Source organism: Pezoporus occidentalis, unplaced genomic scaffold, assembly GCF_034315485.1.
Source record: "Pezoporus occidentalis ecotype Australia unplaced genomic scaffold, CSIRO_AGI_Poc_V1 ctg155, whole genome shotgun sequence".
Lineage (NCBI taxonomy): Eukaryota > Metazoa > Chordata > Aves > Psittaciformes > Psittacidae > Pezoporus > Pezoporus occidentalis.
In genome coordinates, this window is record NW_026913372.1 from 1 (window position 1) to 17,435 (window position 17,435).

Below are 17,435 nucleotides of genomic sequence, written 5' to 3' on the forward strand. Positions count from 1 at the left end.
GCGGCCAGCGGGAGGCATCGCGGATGCCGCTGCCCCGCGTTGTTTCCGCCTGGGCCCTGTCGTGCTTTCCGTCGCTCAGGTCGTGTCCCTGTTGCTGTCCCCTGGCTGCCGGCGCTGGTCCCTCGGGCCACTTCAGGGGGCGGAGGGGGTCAGCCCGGTGTGGGTCGCAGCTGTCCTGGACAGAGCGGTCGTGAGGTGGAGAAAGGGTGGCTCTTGGGCTCCTGCGGTTTCGGGACGCTTCGCCTTCTTGAAGACCCACTACCCCGAGTCAGTGTTTTAAACAGTCCTTAATAAAACATCTGAGAGAATTCCCGAGGGTATGGCTGTGAAGTAGTGGGTGACAGGCCACGTTGTGTTAACGGGTTATCTTTAGTAGAGAGAGCTTCAAGTAAAATGTTTGTTGCCAGAATACTGCTCTCCCGTTATGCACAGCTTGGTTCGCTTTGCACGTAAGTTTTTTTTTTTTCCACATTAAGAAGTGGAAAGAAGTACCGTCAGCCCAGTACTTGATATGACCTTTGAATGCATCCCGGTTGTGGAGATTTGGGGTAACATTTGCAAATGAATAGTCAGGTTTTAATTATGGAGTAAATTTCTAGATTCCTTTTGTTTGGTAAGACCCAACTGGTTGCTGTGCAGTACAGACAAAAAAAGGACTCTGAATGGTAAACATAGAAGCTGAGGTAATGTTAGTGCCTTGGCCGCGTCATAGAATATGTGGTATTTTGTTGCTGTTGGTGCACCGTGTTTAGTCGGTGTTTGTGCTATCCTGGTTCTGTGACTGTGCTGCAGTTTCTCGTTGTGGATTCCCTTTTGCTATTTGAAAATGTTGGTATTGTAGAAACAGATTTTTTATTTTTTTGTAAGGTGAGCAGTCAAAGAAAAAATGTAAGTTATGGTAGTCTTCTGGTATTTTCGAGATGGAGTGGTAGTTTGTGATTTTCCAAATGAGGTCCTGCTAAAATAAGTTTTCTGCATTTTTCTCTCTTACCACATTCCCTGTGTAACTTTCTGCTTTAGAGACTTCCATATGTATTGACAACACATAATTTTGTTTAGTGTCACATTTAAAAACGTTGTGTTTGACAGATATAAGATTACGGGTAGACTCTTATTTATGAAAGAGTATCTTTCATTCTGCTAACTGTATTAGATTCTGTTTCTACACTTTGAAAATGAAGGAAATTATTACCAGGATGCTGATTTCATGGTAGTGTAAGATGTTCTGATTGCACAATAACTTCTGTGTGGAGCATGAAGAGATGTCAGGGAAGGACCTACCAGAGCTGAGATTAGTTTCAGAATTAGTTACTTCTTGCTTCTAGTTTGCTGCAGAAATGACAATGACTATTGCTGGGTTTTTGTTTTCTGTTTTTTGGGTTGTGTTGTTTTGTTGTTTACTTGGGTTTTGGGTTTTGTGGTTTTTTTTGTTTTTTTTTTGTTTGGATGGAATGTTTTGGTTTGGGGTTTTGGTTTGGTTTGGGTTTTTTTTTGGTGGTTTTTCTTTTGTTTCAGGTTTTGTTTTTGTTTTCTTCTTGGTTGTGCTTTTTTTTTTTTCCAATACCTCTATCAGTATCCGCTGCCTTTCCAGGGAAATAAAAAATATTACTAGAGGGATTTGGTTAGCAGCTTGCTTGCCTCTGGAGCAGTAGAAGAGGAAATTGGCAAGGAAATAAGATAGTTTGTCTTTTCAAACTTCTCCCCTTTATTTTAACTTTCCTTTTAAAACCATCTTGATGTCACGGTAATATGTAGACCTTTTCTGAAAATTACAAAACTGAAAGTTTAATGCCAGATGAAATGTATTTGTATGATGGTGTGTTCATCCAATCTAACTTTCTGATGTTCCAGACCAGCTATAAAGGTTTGTAGCTATGGTGTATCTCAACAATAGTAAGGGGTAAGATCTGGAGTAGAGGAAATACTGTAGGGATTTCATAGTTTCATCAAGAGCCTGGAGGAACTCTTTGGAGAGGAAAGTGCTGTCAGAAAACACAATAGTATTACTTGGGAGCATGTCAGTCTAGATGTACTGTCTGAAGGTAAGTGAACTTGGATGGTTTTAGGGTGGTTGAGATTTGTACTTCAGAATTGAAGGGGTTTTGGTGGCAAGCTTGAGTGTTTGTAATTATTTTGATAATTTGTGTGTTCGGAATGATAACACCTACAGAGGAAGCAAAGCCGTAATACACAGAAATGTTAGTAGCATATTCTGTCTTATAGTGGCTGGGACTTCAATTTCTAAATAATGGTGCCATTATGGGCTGTTTTGTTGCACCCTGTCTTCTGTTGATCAGCCTTGAGGGATTCCTCAGAAGACGACAGCATTGTGGGCTTCAAGACTGTACACTAGGAATGGAAAGATGTATTGTGCTTGGGAGCTTTCTTAAAAAGTGAGCAATGAGTAACCAATGAATAAGCAGATCACTGCATACGAAACTACATTCAGCTTAGTGCTGGGCATGAAAGAGCAGTGAGGACGTGAAGAACTGTTGTGCAAGCATAGCCGTCAGTGCCACCTCCATGACAAATTCATCTCAAAGTCCCTCAGAAGGATGGGGAAGTCTTACTCATCTTATGTTGAGGGGTGTGTTATCTTATCAGTGCTTTGCTTTGGTGTTGCATGAAAGAGTGAGGCATAGTGTTCCTCAGCTGTCAAAAACTTTAGGCTGTGTTCTGTGTGTAATGTAGAATAGATGTTCCTTGGGGCAGGAGTTGCTTTTCTGTAGTCAGTGATGAACCAATGAAAGAAAACCACATGTTCTTGTGAGCATTGTAAATTCCAGATGTTGCAAATTATGATAGCAAAACAAATAGCATAGGTTTTGGTTGCCAAGGGATATTTTTTAAAAGCTTTATTGTTGCCACCTCTGGAAATTGAGACATCATGACTTTTGTGAGGGTAGAAAATAACTCAGACTGCTAGGTTATGCCTGTTTGTGCATGGGTCAATTCTGCCCATTCATCCTATGCAGGACCATTTTTCTGAGATTCCTGTAATGAATTCTTGGTTAATGTGTCTAGTCGCGAGTTTGTTGCCTTGTCAGTTCAGTATTACAGTTGAGATTTTTTTCATCATAAACCCTATACTTCTGTGTGCTCCTCTAGTGTTAATGGGGGTTGATACTCTGCTGGTTAATGGCTCGGGCTGTTTTGAAATACATATAAAACCAGTATGTACTTTTTTCCTAAGCATAAAAATTTTTTCTACTTAAGAGATTTTGAAACAAGTTAGAAGACTAGTTTAAACATAGCTGTTGTTTTTTATCTCATTTGCGCATAGTGCCTGATTGTTTTTCTCCTACAACTCAGTAAGAATAGAAGCATTCAAACATTTAGGTATGTCAGTGGACTATACGTCTGTTTGTTTCAGTATGTGTTTCATGTGTATGTAGACTAACAGGACATACTGACTATAATATTGATGTTGAAAATAACTGCTGTTACTGTAAATTGACTCTAGTAAAGTAAAATTTTATCAATATTTATGGTTTAGGTTTTGACTTTAAACTGAGTCACATGCTGTCTTTAGATGGTAACAAGCATACTGAGGAAACTTTTCTTGGATCTGTAATGTAAGTGTTTTAATTTGTTTTTAAAATACCAGCTGTGATATCAGCAATATCCTTTTTTTTTCTTTTGCTTAAGAACAATGTATAAAATAGAATATATACTTTATTAGTGAGACTTACCTTTACATCAAGAAACGTTATGACAAATATTTTGTTTACATTTACCAAATTTGAGGAACAGAGAATGCTTTAACTAGCCTAAGTCTAATCACTGGGCTTTTTTTGGCAGCTAGTTCCAAACAGCATTAATATAATAGCAGCAGTGTATGCTTGAAATTGGTAGGAAATGAGTTTGTGGTCTACAGTGCAAGAAATGAAGAACATAGTTGGCAAATATAAAAACCTATATGTAAATAATGGTGTAGTAAAGGGTTCTGGTTGTGGGTTTGTGTTTCTTAGAGAATTAAAAAAGCTTTTAGTGATTCTGCCTGCAGTTCAATTTGGTCTTCTGATAGTCTGCAGTCTTTTTTTTGACTTTTTTAACGGGGGGGGGGGGGGGGGAGAAGGAGGCATTTAAGAGCTGGTTGGTTTGGTTTGGTTTGTTTGTTTTTTGTTTTTTTTTTAACTCATCCTCATAGTCATCAAGTGCTATCCTGAGAATATTTTTTCTCCTTATTATCCAAGTATCCTCTACAATCTTGTTCCAGTAGCTTTTTTGGAGAAAAGCCTGACTGCTAATGAAGCATATAAGTGTTAAATGTAAGGCCTTCCAGTCTTCACCATGAAATACATCCTGTATTTCAAATTATACATTGACAATGGGCACTAGTCTGCACATTCTGAAATATTTCCAGTATTTATAGCTTACTATAGCATGTATTTTGCATGTCAAACTTGATTTATTTTTTTTTTAATTTTTTGCCTCATGCTGCTTACAGAGCTATTCTACAGTGCATGTGGTGCAATGAAAGGTGATAATTTGAAGGCTTTGCTGTGATCATCTCCAGTAATCGTTGTTTAGCATTTGCAGCATTATGCTAATATTCCTTTATTAGCTACGCTTAGTCACAGGTCTGGCTTACATTGTGCTCTGGTGCTGTTCTGTAGTTACAAATAGAAGTAGTTTGCTATAGCACCCATTCATTGCAACTAGTTGGAGACATAGAATTAAGACTATTTAGAATTAACATAGGCATAAAATTAACAGTATTCTAGTCTGTAATATTTCCTGGTTTTGAGAAGATTAAAAGATTGATTTCTATCACTGTCCTCAGCTTAGCTGTTTTCCCTGTACAAGTTTATCCTGGCTGTATTGGGATAGTGTGGCGCATGTCTGAGCTCATGGTAGATGCTTTTATGCTGTGACATTTACCAGTGTTTGAAGTAACTGATACTTCTGTTTGCATCTTTTGCAGACAAAATTTTGGGTTTATGTACACTCTTGTAAAAATGCTGCGCTGGTGTACACTTGTCATTTCTAGCGCTGACTTTCTCTTTTGAAACTGAATCTGCAGTGCTTTGAGTTATAGATCCTGTTTGTTAGCCTGTGTACATCAAATGCAACAGCATTTTCTATACCCGTGACTAAAAATACTGATACAGACAAGCCTTTGAAGTAACCAGACCTGCATCGTGCAGCTACATGGTGATAATCCATAAAACACAGACAAAGCGGCTGGAAGCAATGAACTTACTGGGAAGTCTCCATGAGGTTTCAGCACATTGTGCTTTAAATAACCTTCAGCCCTTCTAACTTGACAAAGCAAAGTTTTGGGCTTCTTGTGCTGCTCTGTTCTTCTAGCTGCTTTGTATAGGTAATTCCTGTATTCAACTTACAATTCTTTTATGAATATGTAAAGTCATGAAGCAGTTTTTGTACATCTACTTACTCTAGAGAATTATAGTAACTGTTCTGCAGTGTTCCATTCTGGACACTGAGAAGTCAGGTGAACTCAGACATTGTCGCCTTGCACCAGTTCAAAATGATGTAGGAGAGCTTGAAACCCAAATCTTGCAGTTCTCCAGATAATTTTGCTTTGAATATGAAGCTTCAGAGCATAAATAATAACATAAATTTGGTTTCGTTCTTTGTTTTTCCACAGTTTGATCTGAGCTTCCATACGTAGAGGCTCCAACTGTTAACGCTGTCAGTTTCAATTTACAAACTTTGATCATGTTACCAATAGTATTTTTAAACCACATTAGGTTCAGTACAATATTTCTTATGATTGGAAAACATGTCTTGAATTAGCTTTATTACCATTTTGAAGCTTGGCCACGCTTTGTTTCTTAGCTCCAGCTCTTGGAATGTATTTGTTACTATTGGTATGGTCTAGGGTAATTTGTTGAAAAGAGCCTCTTCATTCTTCATCATTGTTGGGGAAATACTGATAACAGGAGTTGATAGTTCTGGGTCTCATCCAGGTATGATTAAAAATCAGGGGGTTTTCATCACAGACAAATTTCAGTGCCTTTAGCCTGCACAAGTTGAAAATGGATACCTGAGGAGACTTACCCAGTTCCTGCCAGTTCTGAAGTACATATGAAAGAAAACCAATTTATGTGGTTTTGGGGCATGTGAAGATCTTGATTTATGGACTTGTGACTCCAAAATTAAGTGCTTGCCTAGCAGTTCACACATGCTTTAAGGAATGTTTGTATATATTTTAGAGACTTTCTGAAGAGCTTAAGCTGAATATTTTTTTCCCATCATTGCCTTTAATTTAGTAGTCAGTGAACACTATAAAATGTGATTTTTAGGCTTTGATTTGGCCAACAGTCTTGTGTAGTTGGCTTTTTTTGTTTGTTTTGTTTTTAGTGTGTGTACAAGACTCAATCTTCTCTTGGGTTAGATTTTGAGTTGCAAATTAGAGAGTGGCTGTAAGGCTCTGCTGCTGGTGATGCTTGCTACAATGCTGATGACTCTTGGAAACTTGAGACTTGTTGACTGCCCTAGTGTACGGGCAGTGATTTGGTTTAGCATAGATTGCTGGTTCTCTGTATCACTCCCTTAGTGAAATTTGAATCCTCTGATTAAAAATGGAACTGCGCTTTTAAAGGGTTTTGCTGTTACCTTTATTAGTCTAAGTCTAGGCTGCAATGTTGTTTCTGGACCAGCATACAATTTCACCAACAGAGTAAAGTTAAGGACAGACAAGTAATGCTAGTTGGCAACTGGAGCTATTTCAGTTTATGAAAGAACTGTCTCTTTTGTTTTAAATCACAAGGACTGTGAGGAGTGACTTCAGAGGAAGTGGTAACATTTCTACTCTATTTTGGCTGAAGATATGTTGAAGTGCCTTTCTTTGTATTCAGGGCCAAAAGTGAGCCTGTAAGCAATGTAAGAAGTAAGAGTTTAGGCGGCAGGTCCATGGTAAACTGGGTCCCTCAGGGTAGTGTGCGAGTTGAAATGTTTACTGGATGTCTTAAATGGATAAATATATCACAGCATCTGAGAAGTGCAGAATTTTAACCCTTCAAATTGTATGTAAGGTCTGATTGCACTATCTACATGAATTCCACGCTTCAGCTAAACTTAGATTGAATTTAAACCTTGGAATTTTAAAAGTAGTTGACATGACTAATGATTTTTTTTTTTTTAAATAGGAATGTTTCCACTGTTACTCCTTAAGCTAAATTCAAGGAAATATTTGCAGTCCTGCTTATGTCTGTTGTTGACTTGAATGTGTATGTTTTGAGTAATTACTTGAGTGACTTAGGAGCAGTGGTTTAGGACACATCTTTTAGCTTATTTCTATGGAAATATTTCCACAGAATCATAGAATCGTTAGGGTTGGAAAGGACCTTAAGATCATCTAGTTCCAACCCACCTGCCGTGGGCAGGGACACCTTACACTAAATCATATCACCCAAGGCCTCGTCCAAGCTGGCCTTGAACACTGCCAGGGATGGAGCATTCACAACCTCCCTGGGCAACCCATTCCAGTGCCTCACCACCCCAACAGGAAAGAATTTCCTTCTTACATCCAACCTGAACTTCCCCTGTTTAAGTTTTAACCCATTACCCCTTGTCCTGTCACTACAGTCCCTAATGAAGAGTCCTTCCCCAGCATCGCTATAGGCCCCCTTCAGATACTGGAAGGCTGCTCTGAAGTCTCCATGCAGCCTTCTCTTCTCCAGGCTGAACAGCCACAACTGTCTCAGCCCGTCTTCATACGGGAGGTGCTCCAGTCCCCTGATCATCCTTGTGGCCCTTCTCTGGACTTCTTCCAACAGTTCCATGTCCTTTTTATGTTGAGGACACCAGAACTGCACACAATACTCCAGGTGAGGTCTCACAAGAGCAGAGTAGAGGGGCAGGATCACCTCCTTCGACCTGCTGGTCACGCTCCTTTTGATGCAGCCCAGCATACAGTTGGCTTTCTGGGCTGTGAGTGCACACTGGTGGCTCATGTTCATTTTCTCATCAACCAACACCCCCAAGTCCTTCTCCGCAGGGCTGCTCTGAATCTCTTCTCTGCCCAACCTGTAGCTGTCATTAAACTTATTGCAGTGTAGTTCCTATCAGCTCAGAATTGGGAAAAAGTTGTTGTTAGTATGGTAAAATTTCAGACATCAAAAGTAGTATATTGAATTAAAAAAGAAAAACCAACATTAATGGTTTGGTTTTTATTTCATATAGCGATGAAAAATCAAGTGAAAAGCTGAGCTGGTTTTGTGTAATTAAATAATAATTTTAAATTATTTGGGACTGTGTGGACTTATGTAAGGGAAATAAGTCAGTTGATCTGCAAAAGCTTCTCTGAATGCTTCAATTTCAACTTTCCTGGCAGCTTTTTAGTAGTTGGTTTGGGGGGATTTTTGGGGGGGGGGTGTTTTTTTGTTTGTTTTGTTTTGTTTTTTTTTGGTGGGGGAAGAAACGGGGAAGGCCTGCAGGGAATTAAATAAGGTGTAGAACCAATATTTTCCTTTATTTTCTAGTTTATTTAGGAACCTTTATGTTGTTTTCATATATCATCTCTAGGCAGACTGCAAGCATTTAATGATCTACCTTAACTCGGCTAGTGTGCATAGATTAGGCCAATGCAGGAAACTTTTGTAAAACTAAAAGCAAAAGGAATAGTCAGATTAGCACATAAATTTCTAAATTAGCAGTGAGTTTGCAGACAAATCAAGAAACCCTTCATTGTCCTCATTCCTTCCACCCTCCCTTCCATGGCTACTTCAGTATAACCAGCTTATTAGGAATTTGGCTATAACTCTGAAGGTACTTTTAGACACTAATTTATACCGCAATGTTGTCTTTAGCAGCAGATCTGTCTGGCAAAAACCCCTTTTGGTATCAATGGGCATTTCAAGTGTTGGTTTCTTTAAAAATACCACAGACCTATTTAATAAGATCTGTGTTCTTTCTTTTGACCTGGTGGTGTTGAGTGGTACATATTTTCATGTACATGTCTTTCAATTACTGGTGTGTTTCTTACAGGAACTAAGTGATCTGCAGCGAGATCCACCGGCCCACTGTTCTGCCGGACCTGTTGGAGATGACTGTAAGCTGTTAACAGGGCTTTGTCACAGTTGACCTTTTTTTGGTTACTGAAGAAGTTCAAAAAATCTCTAATTGCTGTATCTTTTTGACTTTCAGTGTTTCACTGGCAAGCAACAATTATGGGACCTGTAAGTATGTAATTCATGCCCCTTAGAAAGTAGACCTTGTTACCCTTTTTGTAATGGAAGAATTCATTTGGGTTTCTGTAAACATGGCAGTCAAATTCAGCTGTATTGTGTATAAGATTGAGGGTGGTATTGTTGTTTTTATTAGTCTGGTACTAATTTACTTCTGTAACTGTTAGAAAATCTGTCCTTTTCACGAAGTCAAGGGTGCTTAATCAGTCATCTGCAATGTTTGAATTGTTGATGTGTGCTCCAGAGTGAAAAGCTTGCTTTTCAAAGATGATCATTTCACTTCTGGAAGGTTCATCCATCTGGAAGGACGAAGAATGGGTATAATTTAATGTTAAAGTTAGTAACTGTAAACAAGAGTGGAGTTGCACAGGGTGATTTGGCGGCTTTTAGGTAGAGCTTACGTGATTGCTGTGATGTGGCTATGGCAAAAAGATGGCTTTTGCGAACTGTAGATCAGCAGCTGCAGGTACTTTGGTTTCTGTGCAAGAAAAGCCTGCTTTTCTTGGGTTGAGAGAGATCTCTTAAATACTCCATTTATTGTTCTTGTCAAGGAAATGACGTAAGAAAGGACAAAACTTAAGAACAAAGTTTAAAGGAAAACTGAGAAGAGTTTTAGCAAAAAAACCAAAGCCCATGTAACTTGATGAAAGGAGTATTTATTGATATCGTGGTAAGGAGTATATATTCGTAGTGTTTCCTTTTGGACTTACTTGGTTTAGATGGTGAGCTGAATCACTGTGCGAGTTGAAATTTTGAGACAATGTTTAATCCATTAAAGATGCAGCATCACATGGTGGGCAAAAGTGGGATTGTCTGCTTGGAGACTGCATTTTCAGCACGGCTGCTCTGAAGTAATGGAAGATCAGTTACGAATTTGCTGGTCATATGCTGGAGTCTGTTGTCCAACTTGTCAATAGTTCAGCAGCAACTGAAGTGATTGTGGCACATTTTTCTGTAGGATACTAATGCTTTGAGCATTTTTCTTTAACAACTGTGTTCTTTCACATACAAAGTCATTTGACCCTTCCCCTTCTGTGCTGCTTAAAGATGAATGGCAAAAAAGCAAAGAAGGTAGGAGGTAACAAAAGTTTATGTGCTAACTGCCACCAATAATGTCTCTGTCCTGAATTACTCTTAACCTGAATAATGAAATACTAGCATATAAATCCCAACTTAAATTCAACTTTTTCTTCTAGCTTGCAATTCACTCTTCATATTCTGTAGTGGAAAATACTCTTTGCTTCAGGTTCTTCAAATTTCTGTAGTTGGGTTGGCAAGTGATGCTCATTCTTATCCTTTTCTCAGCCATATCTTCTGAGATAGAAGTAAAGAACATCTGCAGGATATTAATCCTTTATCTTGATAACAGAAGGGAATAGGGATGCATGTCCTGTATGTTCCCTGATGACCTGAGGTCTAAAGCTTACCCTCAAAATTCACTTCCTATATGCAGAAGTAGGGTAAACTCTTCTCCTGCCTAGGGGCATCATCAATTTCTTTTATATACGCTACTTAATCATAAAACATGATGTAACTTAACTTTGCCTTCCCTCTTACACTCAACTTGTCTCAGCTTCAGTTTAACTTTGACAAATCCATGTAGAATGCATGCAAGGAGTCCTTTCAAACCTAATTGGCAGTACAGCAGCAATCTCTTCTGATGATAGCTCATGTTGACTTCTTAGTAATACTATATATAACCTGCCTTACATTGCAACACTGCATTTTGAGTGTGTAAGACAACATGTCTTAGTGCAACATTTGTGATCTTACCTTGTATTCATCTCTAAAGCAGTAATTTTCCCTTATTTCCAAGGTAAACATTTTATTTAAAAAGGTCTGCATTTGCTTCCATTAGAAACCGCTAAAACTTGATCTTTTGCAGCTTTGCTGAGATCGAGTTCCTATGTTGCTGTTTTAAATTTATCAAGTGATGAGAGAGGTTTTCTTCCTTTTATTTGAAACAGCAGCACTGTTTTCTATAATTTAGCCACTGAGACTTTTCCCCTCACTCTTCTAGTTAATAAAAATGGAAGATTTCCTCAACAGATGACTGCCACAAAGTTATTTCTTTCTATTAACTGTGTGCAACCTGGACCTAAACCTGTGCACATGTTCTCTAACAAAATGCATGTTCACAGATTTGTACAGGTCACAAAGATGTTGTGTGTTTTAAAACTCCCTGATGTCATCATGATCAACTGAATTATGTTGGAAAATCCTACTCTTTGCATCTGCAAAGAGGTACCACTTCTTAAGGTAAGTATATTTGTAGCTTAAGGATGGAGGAGGAGGAGGATCAGAGCAGCTGTGATGTTGCATGGAGACAGGATCTGGAAGACCTGCTCTGGGTTTTGTATTACCCTTGGTGCTGTGGAGCTGATGGATCAGTCATTTTGAAGCTACACCAGTCCAACACTGCTCCTTCCCCTTCTCTTCCCAAGAAGGGCAACACTCTGTAGCCATGTTGTACTACTGCAGTAGTAGTCACGGCTGGTGCTACTGTAGCTGTGCAGGCCAATGGGAGGGTTCAATTCCCTCTGTGCCTTCCCAGTACACGGCCTATAGTGGGCTGTGGTCCATAGTGTAGGCTGTGTACTGGGGGAAAAAAATCAGTTTTTCAGAGTTAATCACAACTTTGGGAGGTTGTCTCTGTTCAGAAGATAAATTCCAAAATACCTGAAATATATTAATGTGTTTTGTTTGTTCTGTTTTTTCTTTCCCAGCCCGATAGCGCATATCAAGGGGGAGTATTTTTTCTCACAGTACACTTTCCAACAGACTATCCTTTTAAGCCACCAAAGGTAAGTCCTTACACTCAAAACTTACATAGTTTTGTGTTTTGGTTTTTGTGGATTTGGGGTTTTTTTGTGGGTTTGGTGTTTTTTTTTCTTTTTTGTAGTTTTGGGTTTGGTTGGTTGGTTTTGGTTAGTGGTTTGGTGGTGTTTTTTTTTTTTGTTGTTTTGGTTGGGTTTTTTTGGGTTTGTTGGTTTGTCTTTTTTTTTTTTCCAAAGCTTTGTTTCTATCTCGTAGTTCTTTGAGGCTTAATTTTGGAAGTTAAAACCAGAAAGGCCAGCAACAGGATAAATGTTCATAGCAGATGAATGGATAAGACTGTACAGTAAAGTGTCTTGGCAAATCTGGAACTGAAGAGACTGCGTTAAGGATTCTAAACATAATAAACATAATTTGATGTTACTTGTTTCTTGGTTTTGTTACTGTTTTTATTTTTCTTTTTTTACTCCAGATTGCTTTTACAACAAAAATATACCACCCAAACATAAACAGTAATGGGAGTATTTGTCTTGATATCCTGAGATCACAATGGTCACCAGCTCTGACTGTATCTAAAGGTAAACTCACAGATTTGCTAACGTGTTTATGAAATTATATAAACTGCTGTGGTACTTATTTGCATATTACTGTACTATCTAAGGGTGGCAGTGGGAACTCATTTATCCTGCACATAACAAAAGTGGCAAATTCCATTGGAATTCTTGTTATGATCCAAGATCTTGCATGGTTTATTTGGAGTGTCACATTACATAAAATACCGGGTGCATGGCAAATAAAGGTTCTAAAACAGATTGGGTAAGGTAGTAAATGTTCAGTTAGCTTGAAATGCAACTTCTGTTATAGCTGACTGCGCATGCGGAACTGAGGAGAAACAGGTGAGCAGGGCTTCAGAATCAAATTAATTTGGATGTAAGTGGAAAACCCTGATACTGATGTGTGGGATTAATTGATTGCTTATTGATAGCTCTTTGGGTTGCCTAAGCATCCTTGTGTGGGCTAAGGTCTTAATTACACTTTATTTTAATATTAGATAAATTGTTCTGTTTTGCATTCCTCTGTAAGATGGATATTTTAAAATGTAGCTGCTTTCAAAGTCATCAGTAAAAGATGTATTAAGATATTCTATTAAATTAAACTTTCTCAAATTGAACACTGCAGATTTTTGGAACATTGAATTTTCAGTAAAGTAGTTCTTTTGTTGTAGGCATTTTATGTCACTTCTAAAGCTCCCTAAAATCTGGGTGCTATCATTGTTCTTTCTCTCCCATCCTCAAAATGCTTAGGCTCACTCTTAGTCATATTACAGAAAGTTCTCATGTGACTCAAAAGGTTAAACAGTATGACATCTTGCCTAAGTGCTTGAGAGCTCTCTAAATCATGTCTCTTGTTTTAGAACAGTGTTATTGCATTTGGTGTACAAGCAAGGAAAATATTGTCCAATGAAAATTGCTCTGTGCAAGTGCAATTCCTATACCTCCTTGGAAAAGCAACTTCACACACAATGATGCTGCAGTGCAGTGATCTCAAGCAAAATAAAATCCAAATTTAATACTGTTTCCTGAAGTAATTGCTGAAGATATGAATTACTCTTGCGTGCAGTTGGTAACAACTTTTCATAGAAACTGGTTGGTTTATCACGGAGCAAAAATGGTATTATTTCTAGCTATTAAGAAGGTATTTAGCAAATGAAAGTGGGCCCTTGTATCATGTTTAGCAGTTGGCATTTACAACTGAAAAATGTTGCAGTTTTCAGATCTTCAGCACTTTTTTTGTGTCTTGTACAGCGTTCCTCAAGTTCCTCTATTTCTGGAGCAGTTTGGTCTTGTGTTCTGATTTGATGCACTTTTAATGTGCAAACACATTATGTATTTCATACACTGGAAATTAGGGCAGTGGCTCATGGAAGTTTCTCCTTTATTGTTTTTGTTTTGCTGATTCAAAGCATTACAGCACATCGATAGCACCTCTAATTGGTGTGATCAAGTATTCTAACCCATTTTTCTATATTACTGGTGTATTTTGCACTAAATAAAATAAAATATGTCAGTATGAAGTGAGTGGACTTCCCACAGCTGAAAGTAAGTTTTAGTCCAGACTATCTGGTAACAAGAAAAAGCAAGGAAAAAAACTCCAGTTCTGCAGCAGCTTCTTATGGTACCTTCAAATTCCCTTTCACAAAACACTTAGAATTGTTTAACTTTGGACTCTTGTATTAATTAATATGGAATTGTAAGTGAATTCCTGCATATAATCCTTATGAAATATTTTCCCAAAATGGAAACCACACATCAAATTCCGTGAAATGCTCATATGAAGGAGAAAACAACTGTCAGCACAGAAGTGAAGGCTATTCACAAATAGGATTGCATTGCAGTGTAATGTAAACAGTATTTATTATCCTAAATAACTGTAGATGGAAGGGCTTATTTTAATTAACTGCATACACAGTTTCTATGTAACTGTGTAGGCTGCAGTTTGTTTAATATTCATGGTTTAAAACCTGAGAGAGAGATCATTACAAAAGGTGCAGGTCCCTGGATTGCAAGTTCTCTAGGATAGTGTCAGGTGGTGCTTACTTAGGACCTAGAAAAATTATGCTGAGCAGAACTGCTATGTGAAAGCTTACCACTTACATGCATTCTCTTTCCAATCTCCCTTTTACCAATCTCCTTCTGTGTACTGGGATATATTAAAGGATTATTGAAATGAAGCAAACTAACTTGTTTAATCTAGTGTCTCTTTTATTTAGTTCTGTTGTCCATATGCTCCTTACTTTGTGATCCTAATCCAGATGATCCATTAGTACCAGATATTGCACAGATCTACAAGTCAGACAAGGAAAAGTGAGTATAACATATACGCAATTGTGTGTGTGGTACCTGCAGATGGTTATCTGCTATGCACCTTCTATTTTAGCTTTTAAAGATACTTTCTGATAGATTTCTATAGGATGAGATTTTTAAATCTTGAAAATACTGCTCAGTGGAATGGCAGGCAGAGAACTGTGGGCATACACAACTGTTGGGTAATCGCACTTGGTTGCGTAAAACCTTCATATTTATTTTTATATTCATTTCATGAAAAATAATTTCCCAAATATGAGTTATCTGTTGCTAGTGTGAGCCTCTGGTTGTAAAACCTGTGTCTTTAGTAAGATGTTAGATACGAACAGTAAACATGGTTTTGATGCTATTTTACAAACCTAGTGTAGGCCAATACTCTGCTCTTCTTAGTGCTAAGAACTATTGTCATGTTGCAATTTGCAGCATCTTACATTGAAAAAGAACCTTAGATCTTGGAGGAAGTTTCTAATCTTGGGAAGGTAACATGGACAGCACATAAATGAAGTATTAAATGCTTCTGAACCAAACTTGATTTTGATTTGAGAAATTTCAGCTCTAAAAGTACTATACTGCCTGGAACATCTCTTCTGGGGTCTTTGGCTTAGAGTGTGGAACCACCTGGATTTCCCAAAGTTCAATTTTTAAGGCTTGCTGACTTACTGTCACCTCTAAGGACTGTTTTGAAATGCTTATCTTACAGCTACACACAGGGCTGAACCTTCACAATATGGGATAACAGTCTTTAGAGATCACTACACCAGTGCTTTAGCATAGTCATGTTTCTTTCCAAAGTACTACCTCTCTGGAGTGATTCCTTTGAGCACTTGAGCTTTAAATACTGGCATCTGTGGATAACTAAGCTAAGCAATACATTGATTTCTTCAGAGTTTGTTGCAGTTGTGAATGGCAGGAAGCTTGGGCCTTTCATTCCACGGTTTAGACTGCATGATTTCCAAAGGATTCCATGGATGAAATACTACATGTGAGATTTTTCCATTTTTGCTGCTTTCTCCTTGATGTAGCAGCTACCTGCTTATCCTGGGCTTACAGCCTTTTCCAGAAAACTTTCCTTTCAAGTTCTGAAATGCAGATGGCAGTTGAGAATGGAGAATAAAGTATGATTAAAACCAAAACAACCAAAAAAAAAAAAACAAAACCCCAAACCCACTGTGCCTTCTCTCCCCACCATTTCCAAAACCAGTTCATTTATACTGAATTTTATGCAGCTAAAAAGTGTGAATTTTGTTAGACTGTTAATAGTTACACATTTAGGAATAATTGACAACAAATTCCTGTTAAGGTACAAATCAGATATGCATACATTTTAATATAAACTTGTGGGACTAGTTTTCAGTTTGAGTCCAAATAGCGTTGATCGGTAACATTAAACTGCGTGTACAGTGAGTATATGTTTCTTGGCTTTTAGACTATTTTATTATTGAGTCGATGCCAAGAGAGGAAAAGTTTTAATGTGTTAAGTGACAGCAACATGTGGCTGTTGCTGATGTATCACTAACAGCTTTTCACTGTAATGCCTTCTTTCTGCATATACAGATACAACAGACATGCAAGAGAATGGACTCAGAAATATGCAATGTAAACATCTGAAGACTTTTTCATATACCAGAGTACTGTAAATTCTAGGATTTTTTCAAAATTAGAAGGAAATGGAGCACAGTTTACTGTTTCAACATATCATGATGCGCCTTGAATTTTTTTCAACCATCTAAGTGTGTTTCTGGAGCAAGGGAGAACCAACTTCCAAAAATAACTTTTTGACTGTGATCAGAATATTTATCCTCTTTGTATGCTTTGCAGAAGACATTTAATATGGTTTTTAAGAGTTGGGCATCTGCATCTTCAGACTACAAGTTCCATAGTGCAGTTGTAAAGCAACCAAATTATTTTTGCTGGAAAAAAGTAGCTGGTTTTATGTGATGAATACTGTATGTGTGTCCTTAAAGTAAGCTGTCTGTTTCGTGTGTTCGAATTTCATTTTGTTAACTTACTTATGGTAATTTGTTATTTTTTTTTATTGTATAGACTAAATATTTTATTTACCATGTAAGTTGTTTCATTTTAGACTTACTAGCTTGTGCACAGTATTGACAAGATACAACTGCTAGTAATGAAAATAATTGGAGTATCCCACCTCTTAGGATATTCTAAAGACTGACTGCAGATTTCTTAAAATTATCTTTGCACTGTAATTCTTTATATGCTCATTATGGAGAAACACCTGGTTTTGATTCTGTTGCATACTTGATTTTATTGCAATGTGAACTAATTGCACTGCTATGTAGAAAGATATGTAACCGTTTTGTTGCTATTCACAACCAATTTTTGACATGGGCAACATAACACTACCACAGACCTTTTACAAATCTAAATATAGCCTTTTCCATATAAATAAAATGCCTTTTCTACTATTTGTCTTGGCTATTTTTTTTTAATCATACATACCTTTAAATTTCTTGTTCTAACACTAGAGAATCAAAATATGTGTGCATGTGTCCTGTAGACAATAGGGATGGGAAAGCCATGCATCTCAAAACTTAGAACTGTGTTGCAATTAATTTTTATGCTAGCTTCTGCCTAATTTATTTAGCATGCTGTGCTCATTGTTTCATATAGGATT

The 17,435-nt window shown here is 37.7% G+C and overlaps 1 protein-coding gene across 5 annotated transcripts; it reads left to right on the plus strand.

Moving 5' to 3' along the window:
• Positions 1 to 6: 6 nt before the first annotated feature.
• On the plus strand, positions 7 to 17,226 carry UBE2D1 (ubiquitin conjugating enzyme E2 D1). 5 transcript variants are annotated; one of them, XM_062611572.1, is made up of 8 exons: positions 78 to 148; positions 8,959 to 9,022; positions 9,118 to 9,153; positions 11,300 to 11,417; positions 11,885 to 11,962; positions 12,406 to 12,511; positions 14,704 to 14,797; positions 16,352 to 17,226. In XM_062611572.1, exons 4-8 carry the CDS (start codon positions 11,367 to 11,369, stop codon positions 16,395 to 16,397), a joined length of 375 nt encoding a protein of 124 aa, XP_062467556.1. In that variant the 5' UTR covers positions 78 to 148; positions 8,959 to 9,022; positions 9,118 to 9,153; positions 11,300 to 11,366; the 3' UTR covers positions 16,398 to 17,226. The 5 variants fall into 5 exon arrangements, with proteins under 5 accessions (XP_062467557.1, XP_062467556.1, XP_062467554.1 ...); XM_062611570.1 differs by having other exon boundaries at positions 79 to 148; positions 9,118 to 9,149; XM_062611571.1 differs by having other exon boundaries at positions 139 to 157; positions 9,118 to 9,149.
• Positions 17,227 to 17,435: the final 209 nt, after the last annotated feature.